Source organism: Orycteropus afer, unplaced genomic scaffold (assembly GCF_000298275.1).
Source record: "Orycteropus afer afer isolate SDZICR_OR568_19922 unplaced genomic scaffold, OryAfe1.0 scaffold00542, whole genome shotgun sequence".
Lineage (NCBI taxonomy): Eukaryota > Metazoa > Chordata > Mammalia > Tubulidentata > Orycteropodidae > Orycteropus > Orycteropus afer.
This window is the reverse complement of record NW_006922129.1, coordinates 43,266-54,795: the sequence shown is the minus strand read 5'-3', so window position 1 is coordinate 54,795 and position 11,530 is coordinate 43,266. Positions and strand designations below refer to the sequence as shown.

Below are 11,530 nucleotides of genomic sequence, written 5' to 3'. Positions count from 1 at the left end.
GGGCAGGAGGGGTTGGGAGAGGAGGACACAGGGAAGAGGTGGCTAGGGGGAGGAAGTGGGAGGAGAGCTGTTGCATTGTGGGAGACTACAGTCAATGTCATGAGACCAAGTGTATGGGAACTGCTATATGGAAGATGAATTTGCTCTGTAAACTTCCACTCAAATCACAATTTGTTGTTGTTGTTGTTATGTGCCGTCGAGTCAGCCCTGACTCATAATAAAATTAAAAAATAAAAACATACAAACAAAACAAACAAATGAAAAAAATCACCAGCAAAAAGACAAACAACCCAATTTAAAAATGGTCAAAAGATTTGAAAGAAGATACTCAAACAAGCTCATGAAAAGATAATAAACATCATTAGTCATCAGAGAAATACAAATCAGAACAATAAGATACCACTACACACCCACAAGAATGGTTGTTGTTGTTGTTATGTGCTGTCGAGTTGGGCCCAACTCATAGCGACCCCTCCTTGGGTTTCTGGGGCATTATCACTACGGAAGTATATTGCCCCATCTTCCTCCCGAGGAGTGTCTGGTGGGTTTGAACCTCCAGCCTTCTGGTTAGCAGTCAAGTGCCTTAGGTATTATGCTACCAGAGCTCCTCCTCAAGAATGGTTATACTTTCAAAATAATAATAATAATAAGTGCTGGCAAGGATGTGGAGAATTTGCAACCCTCATACATTGCAATAGTCAGCTGCTTTGGAAAAGAGTTTAACCATTCTTCAAAAAGTTAAACACAAGTGACCATATGACCCAGAAATTCCTTTCCTGTGTATATGTGGTACAGTAATTACTTGGATGGTTTTTCTAGCCATAGTCTTTGTGATACCCACCAGATTACTGGGTAGGACCATGCAAATAAGGTGTATGGAACTCTAATGTGAGGATTGGTTAGTTTTGCTGTGCTGCTGGACTTAAAATGAGCCCCCTTAGAGGTAAAAGAGGAGATCTCACTACCATCAAGAGAGAAGAGCTGGAGGTGGACTAGAACACGTCCTTGGACCAGAGATGCCTGCACTGGAGTTCCGTGGTAGAGAGACAGCAGAGACCACCAGCAAAGACACGGTGGCAGCAGAACCAAGAGGCACAAGCCAGAGTGGCAGGCTTGCCAACCCACAGAGTGAGAAAGCTGAGTGCCTTTGGGCAGGAGTCTTGCTGGCAGAGTGGAGTGCACCTAGGTGCACTTATTGGTAGAGCTAAAAGGGTTTGTAACACTTGCCTGAGCAATGCAGAGACCAAGCCAAGAGGCCAAGGGCTGGAGAGACATGCCTGAGGGCACAGCAGAGGGGAGGCTGTCCTGATTGAAGAATTGTATCCTGAGCACATTCCTTAAACTGCATTGTAGCCTGTTACTTCCCTAATAAGCCCCATAATCATGAGTGTTGCCTGTAAGTTCTGAGTGTGTAGCCATTGCAATGAATTATCAAACCCAGCAGAGAAGTAGTGACTGCGTGGGAAGGACAGATGGTATCAAAGGTGTTACCAGAGGTGGTGGCATGTCTGGCCTCATAAGAATAAGCCTTGGGCTGCTGATGGTGATTCTGTCTTCCTCTTGTGAAGTTACAGGAGACCAGAAGATGCTGCCCCCATTCCTTTTTGCAGATCACACCTCCCCAAAATTGAAAATAAATGGTCAAACAAAAAGTTGTACATGAATGCTCATAGCCGTACTATCCATAACTGCCAAAAAGTGGAAACAATGAAAATGTCCATCAACCTGTGAGTAGATAAGCAAAAGGAAGTATGCCCATACAGTTGAATATTATTTGACCATAAAAAAGAATGAAGTTAAAAAAGATCAGGCTAACTGGTCTGATAGAGACTGGTGAAACCCTGAGACTATGGCCCCTAGTCACCCTTCAGGGGTGGAATTGGACCCTATCCCTAATCCTAATCAGGTAGGTGTACTCCTTAGAATGATGAACCATGGGAGGTCAGAAGGGCAGTATTTTCACAGGAAGATAGCTCAGGGGGCAGGAACGCATGAGAGAGAAGGACACAGGGAAAAGGTAACCACAGGGAGGAAGTGGGAAGAGAGCTGTTGCATTGTGGGGATTCCAATCAGTGTCATGAAACAAAACTTGTATGAACTGTTGTGTGGAAAATGAATTTGCTCTGGAAACTTCCATCCAAGTCACAATAAAATAAATAATACATTAATTTAAAGGAATGAAGTACTGATACATGGTAGAACATGGACAAATCTTGAAAACTTTATGCTAAGTGAAAAAAGCCAGACTCAAAAAGCCACATGTTGTATGATTCCTTTTATAGAAAGAAAAATTAGATGAGTGGTTACCAAGGGATGGGGAGATGGAAGCATGAGGAGTGACTGCTTAACGGGGTTCTGTTTGGGGTGATGAAAAAGTTCTGGAACTAGATAGTGGGGATGGTTGTACAACATTGTGACTGTGCCCAAATTCACTGAATTATACACTTTAAAATTGTTAAAATGGTAAATTTTATGTGTATAGTACCTTGATTCAAAAATAAACCTAAATTAAGATATCATTTCTCACCTATCCAATTCACAAAAGTCAATGTTTGATAACACAATAGGTTTGCAAAGTTGAGGTAGTTATGTTTGTGTGTCAACTTGGCTGGGCCTTGTTGAGTGGCTGGGCAGCTGGTGGTAGTTATTCCCCATGATGAGACTGGCAATCAATTCCATGGTGGGATCTACCACAAGCAGCTGAGTAGCTGCTTTGGGTATGTGGTCTGCTTCCTGTATTTAAGGAGAAGCCTTGGGAATGGTCTCTAGCCTATGGCATGCTTGGACCCTGCGTGTAGCCATGTCATTGCTCAGCAGCCTGCCATGCTCTGCCGACCTTGGGACTTACAATGGACTTAAGTTAATGACCTGCCGTGTGGTTTGGTAACATTGGGACTGTGCCTTTTGACTTGTCATCCTTGGGGCTTCTCAGTCTCAGCAGCCAGCAGCTGTCTGAGTGAAGAAACGCCTCTAGCTTCAGTGGGCCAGGAGCAGGAGGCAGAGCTGTACCCCAAGGTTGAGGGGCTTTCACTCAGCCCCTAGAGCCTGGCACTTTGAACTTGGACTTAAAGCCTCCAAGTTGTAAGAATAAACTCCTGTTTGTTAAGGCCATCCCATTTGTGGTATATGCTTGTCAGAGCAGCACTAGGTAACCAGAACAAAAGTCATAGTAAGCCAGGTGTTTTCAGAAATATCTGGTGTGAGTATGAATTGTTGCCACCTCTATGAAGGGTAATCCAAAAAGAACCCTAAAATTACTGCTTCTGGAAAGTGTTTCCAAATATACTTGCACATGTGCAAAATTACAGTAGTGCTTATAGAGTAAAAGTCTGGGAACAATCTAAACATCAATTAAGAAAAAACTTTTTTAAAAAAGAAAGAGAGTGAAAGGAAAGATTTACTGTATTGTCAGTGTTAAGTACAGTACCTCCATACAATGGAGTACAATTCAAGCACAAGGAAGAACGGGGAAGCTCTTTATGTACTTATCTTGCAAAATCACCAAGCCGAAAAAAGGACAAGAGACAGCATCTAGCAGAGGTCGGCAAACTTCTCATGTAAAGAGCCGGATAATAACTATTTTAGGTTTTGCAACGAGACAGTCTGGATTGCAGCTACTCAATTCAGTCATTGTAGTTCAAAAAAAGTCACAGATAATAAGTAATGAGTGGGCAGGGCCATGTTCAATACAATTGTACTTAACAAAAACACAGCAGCTCACAGGCCATAGTTTGCCCAACTGTTAGTACAGAGTGTATTGTATACGAGAAGTTGTGGGTGAGTAGGATGGGGTGGTAGTTAAGTTGTGTGTCAACTTGACTGGGTTTGGTTTTGAGCGGCTGGGCAGCCGGATGTAGTTAGTCCCTATGATGAGATTGGTAGTCAACTCCATGGTGGAATTTACTAGAGCAGCTGAGTAGTAGCTTAGGGATGCTGTCTACTTCCAGTATCTAAGAAGAATGGTCTCTGAGCTTTTTGGCACACTTGGGCACTGCATGTAGCTGAGACCTCATTCAGCAGCCTGTCATATTTCCTGCTGATCTTGGGACCATTTCTGGACTTGAACTAGTGCCCTGCTATGTTGTTCAATGATCTTGGGACTGTGCCATTTTATTTATTGACCTTGGGTCTGTCTGCCTCAGCAGCCAGCAGCTGTCTGAGTTAAGAGAAGCCTCCAGCTTCAGTGGGCCGGGAACAAGAGGCAGAGCTGAAGCCCAAGGTCGAGGGGCCTTCACCCAGCCCCTACCGCTGGCACCTTGAACTCAGACTTCTAGCTTCCTGATTATAAAATAATACACTCCTGTTTGATAAAGCCATCTACGCGTGTATCTTCTGTTAGAGCGGCACTAGAGATCCAAAACAGATGGGAATGTCTATGTATAAAAAAGCATAGAATCGCTCTGGAAGAACCCATAAGAAACCATTTACTAGGTTTCCTCCTGGAAGGGAACTGGGGGACAAGAGTGAGAGGGAGACATTTTACTATCACCCCCCTTTTATGTCTTCAACTTAGAACCCTGTTACTTTATTACCTATTCAAAGACTAAATCAAGAAAATTGCTATTTTTTCCAAGTGTTTAAATCCTGGAGAGAAAGGCTGTTAGACAGAAAACTCCACCTGAGTCTCTTACCGGGATCCCTCAAACTGGACCACGCTCTGTCCAAAGCCCTTTGCATTCTCTTGGAAGGTTATTGCATTTTCTGTGTCCAGGTTGAATCCATGACATAAGGCCAGGGCTGGAGGGAAAATAAGGGGGTAAGAATTAAGTGCAGAAAAGGAGTTTGTCCTTCTGCTCCATGAATCTTCATACCTGGGTTCACCCTAACCCAGCATCCTCACGTCTGCCTCCTACCCAGGTCCAATTCGGATACCCTGGGGGGAGGGCTCAGCATCATTTTCTATAAAGGACCAGATAATAAATATTTTAGGCTTTGTGGCCAAGAGAGAAAATAGAGTATGCTACATAGGTCCTTCCATAGCAGGAGAGAAAATATAATTCCACAATTTTTTCTTGAAGGAATTCTAAGTATAACAATAATAATTGAGCACATTCTTTTTGTAATATGTTGTTGTTGTTAGATGCTGTGGAGCCAACTCCGACTCATAGTGACCCTACATATAACAGAACAAAACGCCGCCCGGTCATGTGCCATCCTCACAACCCTTGCTATGCTTAAGCCTGTTGTTGCAGCAAGATAGGTCTATAATGAGACAAGTGATATTCTTTAATTAAATGAATAAATGATATTCATTTAATTGGAGTTCAAAGTTAGTGTTCTTATCATCAAATCAATTACAAATATTGATCTGTAAAAACCATTCTTATCTCACAGTTTATACAAAGCATGCTGTGGGTCACATTTGTCCCACAGGCTGTAGTTTTCCAATCTTTGGGACATATTCAGAACCACTATCTTGGAACACATTCAGCTCCTCTCTGGGCTCCACCCAGCCCCTAAGTTCACAGGAGTCCTTTCCTCCAGTGTCCCCACTCTGCTGATTTGCTCAATCATCAGCTTCCTATAGTCTCTCCATTACGTAAATTCCTTCCTACACAACTCTCAAGCATTGTCTTCCCTTCTTTAGTCCATTCTCCACAAAACATAGGCATAAAGGAAACAAACTTGAATCATTTTGATCGGCCAATCATTCACCAAACATTTACTCCCTGGAGGCTTAGAAAATAGAATTAGAAGCAAACTAAAGGTGGTGAAGTGGAGTCCAAAAGGAAAGACACAGAAAAGAGTCCAATACCAGCTGTGCACCCTTGGGCAAGTCACTTCACCTCTCTGGACTTCAGTTCCCTCATCTGTATAGTGAAGGTATCAGCCAAAGCCCCTTGTCCAGTCTATAAACTTAGTCATTGTCCTAGCTCCTCTGGCCGTCTCATCTTGGTCCAGCTCTACTTCTTCTGTAACCTGTTATATTTCCTTGTATCCTCTTTCCCTGTCTGCACTCTAACTCATAGCTATTCCGCACCCTATGTCTACACTCATAGATCCAAAAGTTCCCTCTTCCCAACCTGAGGAGCTCCCCTTAGTCCCATGTGTACCTGTCAAGAGAAGGACTCTGCTGGTCATGGCTGAAAGCAGCAGGAACCACCAGGCTCTAGGCATCACTGAACTACCTCAAGGAACCCACTGAAGCCAGGAAGGGCAAAAACAAAAGAGAGAAGTAGGAGGGAGAAGTCGGATTAGAGACTCAAAGGAAGAGGGCGGAGATTCAGTGAGCTCAAAGCTTTGCTTGACCTTCCTCCCCAGACTACACAGCCTGTTCTCCCTCCCACCCAGTTTCTTGGCCTAGGCCATCAAGGATACTATCAAGAAAGTGTCCTTTGTCACCTACCTGATTCTGGGGTTGGCCAAAGCACCATGAATGACACTTAGGGCCTGCCTCCTGGAACGTATCTGTGTCTCCCCTTAAAACAAACTGCAAAATGCTCCTCCTCCCACCCACAAAAACAAGCTGTGTCCACTCTTGTAGCTATCACCAAGGACAATGCAGGAGCAAAGATACCTAGTACACTTTGAATAACACTTTCCTTTAAAAAAGAAAAATACTCAAACCTTTGCCCCAGCATTTTCACTTTCAATAATTTATCCCAAGGAATAACTAAGAACAGCCAATGATGTACACACAACTTTGTTCACTGCGGCATTGTTTTCAGTGGTGAAAAATTCACTCACTCGCTGCCATCGAGGTGATGCCAACTCGTAGCGACCCCCATTGGGTTTCCAAGGCTGTAAATCTTTTTGGGAGCAGACTGCCTCAACTTTCATTGGCAGAACACCTGGTGGGTTTGAACCACCAACCTTTTGGTTAGCAGCCAAATGCCTTAACCATTATACCATCAGAGCTCCTTAGTGAAAAACTAGAACAACTTCAATACCCAACACCAAAGGAATGGTTAAGTGATGCTTCGTTGGTGGTATATCTTTATGTTCCATTATATGCAGTCATTTCTAATAAAACTCTGGTAGCCTAGTGCCTAAGGCACTTGACTGCTAACCAGAAGGTTGATGGTTCAAACCTACCAGCCACTCTTCGGAAGGAAGTTTGGGCAATCTACTTCCGTAGTGATACTGCCTCAGAAAGCTAAGGAGGGGTTGCTATGAGTCGGATCTGATTCAACGGCAGTGGGTGGGTGGTGGTGTCTAATGTTTCCAAAGATGCAGGAAATACTTTCAGCATCAAATTATATGAAATACGTAGAAGGGCAAACTGTATCTTGTATATGATTGTTATATGTGATTTTCAAGTCAATAACTTTCTCACTCTTTCTCTAGCACTTTTCTTTTGCCCCTGGCACTCCTTCCTTAAACTTAAGTGGAGATAAATGTTTGCTGACTGAAAAAGTCCATAAAAGTTTCATACAGTTTGTTTTTAAATGATCTGTTTAGAAACATCTACATGCAGGAAAACTCAAGCATTAGCGGTGGTTAGCTAGGGATGATAAGATTTAGGGTGTGTTCTGGTTGTTTATTGCCACATAGCACACCACTCCAAGACCAGCCTCTGCTGGGTCGTTGTGACATGGTTGTAATCAAATCATGGCTGGAGCTGGAGTCATTCAAAGGCTCAATTGGGCTGGACTTGCAAAATGGGTTACTCACATAGCTAGCTGTAGGTGGGGTCCTCAGTTGGAGTCTTGATGAAAGCATTTGCCAGTGACCTTTCCATGTGGCTTGGCCTTTTCACAATTTGGTGGCTAAATTTCAAGAGCAAGTGGAAACTTAGTCTCTTAAGGTCTTGATCTGGAAACTAGCAAAGTCACATCTACCCTATTCTATTGATCAGAGTTCATCTACATTCAAAGGGAGGAGACAGAGACCCCACCTCGTAATAGGAGCAATGTCAAAATATTTGGGGCTATTTTTAATGTCACAGGATGATCTTAATTTTCTCATTTAAAACTTTTATATAAAGAAACATAAATGACTTTTTTAATCAAGAAAAAATAGATCACTTAAAATAACAAAGTATCTATACTTGTTAAGAGGATAAGAGGGCTTAGGAAAGAGGAACAAGGCCATGGGCCCAGCATGAGAAAATACAAAGCAGTGTGTGTGGCAAAGTAGTTTAAGAGATAAGCTGTGGGTTTGGGGGTAAAAAATTTCACACCCTGACTACCACAAGTGGCTGCTCTAGCTTAGATGTACTGATTCCTCCCTGCCCTGAACAGTGACTAAGGGCCCACTCTCTGTAAGGTGTGGGCACAGTCTCAGAACGTCTGTACAACCCTCAAAGCTTTTGCCAATGACCCACCAATGGATCTGTACCAGACCAAGTGATGACCCCAGGCCAGGCCATCTATAGGCTACCAGCCATTCCTTCCCACATGTCTCCCTATCTCACTCTTAGTAAAATCTTAGCTTGGGTTCCCCCATAAGTGAACCCTGAAACAAGGATTTCAGTGCAAACACTTTATTTGGGAAACACTGGTGGGGCAGTGGGACAAGGGAAGTAACCCATTAAAAGTGTGTTAGGAAATAAGTTACCACTGTGAGTTACTGGCACTCAGTCCACTGAGGAACTCTGGGAGTCAATGAGAACACATCTCAGAGTTATCCCATCTGAGGGTCAAGGAAGCTCCATTTTTACCCATATTTCACATCAGCTATTGGTTGGGGCTCTGGTAGCATAGTGCCTAAGGCACTTGACTGCTAACCAGAAGGCTGGTGGGTTTGAACCTCCTTGGAAGGAAGGTTGGGCAATCTACTTCCGTAGTGATACTGCCTCGGAAACCCAAGGAGGGGTTACTATGAGTCGGGTCTGACTCCACGGTACATAACAACAACAACAACATTGGTTGGGGGCTGCCCTCTGTGGGAGCCTTAATTCTCTGGCACCTCCAATCTGCTTTGCACCCAGATAAAGGAAGATCCAAGAGACAGAGAGCTCTCAGGTAAGCACTTGAAGGTTCTGGCAGCTGGAAACCTTGGCAGCTTGCATGAGGATGTTAAATGATGACAGGCAATGCATGGGGCAGCACCAGCATCTGCTGCAAATACTCAAAAAAATATATATATATTTTTAGAACTTGTAATTTGTTGCTCTTATTCCATGCTGTTGAGTCAGCTGTGAGTCACAGCAACTCTGTGTACAACAGAACAAAACACTGTCTGGTCCTGCACCATTCTCATGACCATTGCGGAGCCCATGGTTCAGCCACTGTGTCAATCCATCTCATTGGGGGTCTTCATCTTTTTCATTGACCCTCTACTTTACCAGGCAAGATGTCCTTCTCCAGGGGCTGGTGCCTCCTGATTACATGTCCAAAGTACACGAGGTGAAGTCTTGTCATCCTCCCTTCTAAGGACCATTCTGACTGCACTTCTTCCAAGACAGATTTGTTTGTTCTCTGGAAGTCCATGGTATATTCAATATTCTTCACCAACACCATAATTCAAATGTATCAATTCTTCAGTCTTCTTTATTCATTGTTTAGCTTTCACATGCATGTGAGGCAATTGAACATAGTGTGTTAGACTGGGTCCTCTAGAAAAACAAAACCAGTAAAGCTTATAAAGAGAGAGAAAGAGAAATTTATCTCAGGAAAATGGCTCACACACTTACAGAACCTGGCAAGTTCAAAATTATTGGATCAAACATCAAGCTGGAGGCTTTTCCCGACTCTCACAGCTGCAGAGGTGAGGAGCTCAAGGTTGGCAGGCAGGCAGGATACTGACTGTTGACTCCAACGAATGATGAATTCAAGATCTCCAGGCCGAATGGTGGATTGTTTGCTCACGGACAGTTGTAGGCAGCACAACAGAATCCTGATCCACAGAAGAACGTCTCTTATCCCAGGATGTCCATAAATATACTGGAAGCAGGCCACACCCCTAGGGAAACTCCCTTTCAACAGATTGGCTGCTCAAAACATATTCATCTGATCCCATCATGGGAATAACCACATCACAACTGCTTAAACCACACAGAATTGTGGCCCAGCCAAATTGACACACAGTTCCAACTATCACACAGACCATGGCTGGCTTCAGGTCCACCTAGCTCTCAAAACAACATCTTTGTTTTTCAACACTTTAAAGAGATCTTTTGCAGCAGATTTACCCAATGCACTATCATCATTTGATTTCTTGACTGCCTCTTCCATGGGCATTGATTGTGGATCCAAGTGAAATGAAATCCTTGACAATTTTGATATTTTCTCCATTTGTCATGAGGTTGCTTATCGGTCCAGTTGTGAAGAGTTTTGTTTTCTTTCTGTTGAGGTATAATCAATACTGAAGGTTTTACTCTTTGATCTTAAAGCATCAATAAGTGCTTTAAGTCTTATTCACTTTCAGCAAGCAAGGTTGTGTCATTGGTGTATCTCAAGCTGTTAATGAGTAAGTGAAAATATGGTATGGGTTTGGGAATAAATATGTAAGACCAGTGGAAAGAATACAGAATGTATATGGGAATATCTAATATTTCCATCAGAAATACTATATTTATCTTAAAGAGAAAAACTAATTTTTTTTTTTTAATCTCACTTCCCCTACCAACCACTGCCCCATTTTCTGATTGAAATTCATTCCAGTCAAGCTTTTGTCCCACTCCCACACTCCACCAAAACTGTTTCCATCAAGATCACCGGTGGTATGTGGTTAACTCCAGTAGTCCATTCAGAGTTTTCATCTTAAGTGATTCATCAGAAGTTTTTGATGTTTTACCAATCTTTCCAGGAACTGCTTTCTACATTTGGCCTCTGGGATGTCATACTGTCCTGATTCTCCTCCTACCACCCTTGTTTCTTCTTCTTAGTTTCTTTTGACAATCCTTCCTCTTCTTCTCAGTTCATAGATCTCTTTTTTTCATCTACACTCTGCCCTTGAATGGTGTAATCCAGTCTTGTGGCTTTAAATATCATCTTTAAAGCTGATGGGTCCCTATGAGTCAGATGGGTCGCTTACTGGCCACTAACAACAACAACATATGCTGATGACTTCCCAGTTGATATGTTCATCCCAGACTGCTCTCCTGAGTTCCAGACTCAGATATCCAACTCCTCACTTGATGACTAACAAGTATCTAAATCATCTAAACTCCTGATCTCCACAAATCTTGCTCCACCCCAGTTTGCCTCAGCTCAACATCAGGCATATGTGATCGTTGGAGCTGTGTGTCAACTTGGCTGGACCCCAGTTCTGTGTGGTTGTTCCCATGATGGGATCGGATGACTGTGTTCTGAGTGGCCAATCTGCCCAAGGGGAGTTTCCCTAGGGGTGTGGCCTGCTTCCAGGATATCCAGGGACATCCTGGGAAGAGAGACATTCTTTGGTGGAATGGGACCCTGGTGTGCTGACTACAACCTTCCGTGAGTGAGCAGCCCACCGCACAGCCTGCAGATCTTGGATTCATCTTTCGTTGGAGTCAACAACCAGAGTCCTTGAATTTCTCAGCCCCCTGTGCTTGCAGAAGCTAAGGGTACCTCCAGCCTGACGTTTCCTCCAGGGACTTTGGACTTGCCAGCTTCTATACGTTTGTGAGCCATTTTCCTAAGATAAATTTCTCTCTCTCTCT

At 43.4% G+C, this 11,530-nt stretch overlaps 1 protein-coding gene across 1 annotated transcript in view; it reads right to left on the bottom strand.

The window, feature by feature from the left end:
• Positions 1–6,081, bottom strand: part of ITGAM (integrin subunit alpha M) — a 107,385-nt gene extending 101,304 nt beyond the window's left edge. The window contains 2 exon segments of the mRNA XM_042782959.1: positions 4,632–4,737; positions 6,054–6,081. Of these exon segments, the coding sequence (XP_042638893.1) occupies positions 4,632–4,737; positions 6,054–6,081 (134 nt within the window).
• Positions 6,082–11,530: the final 5,449 nt, after the last annotated feature.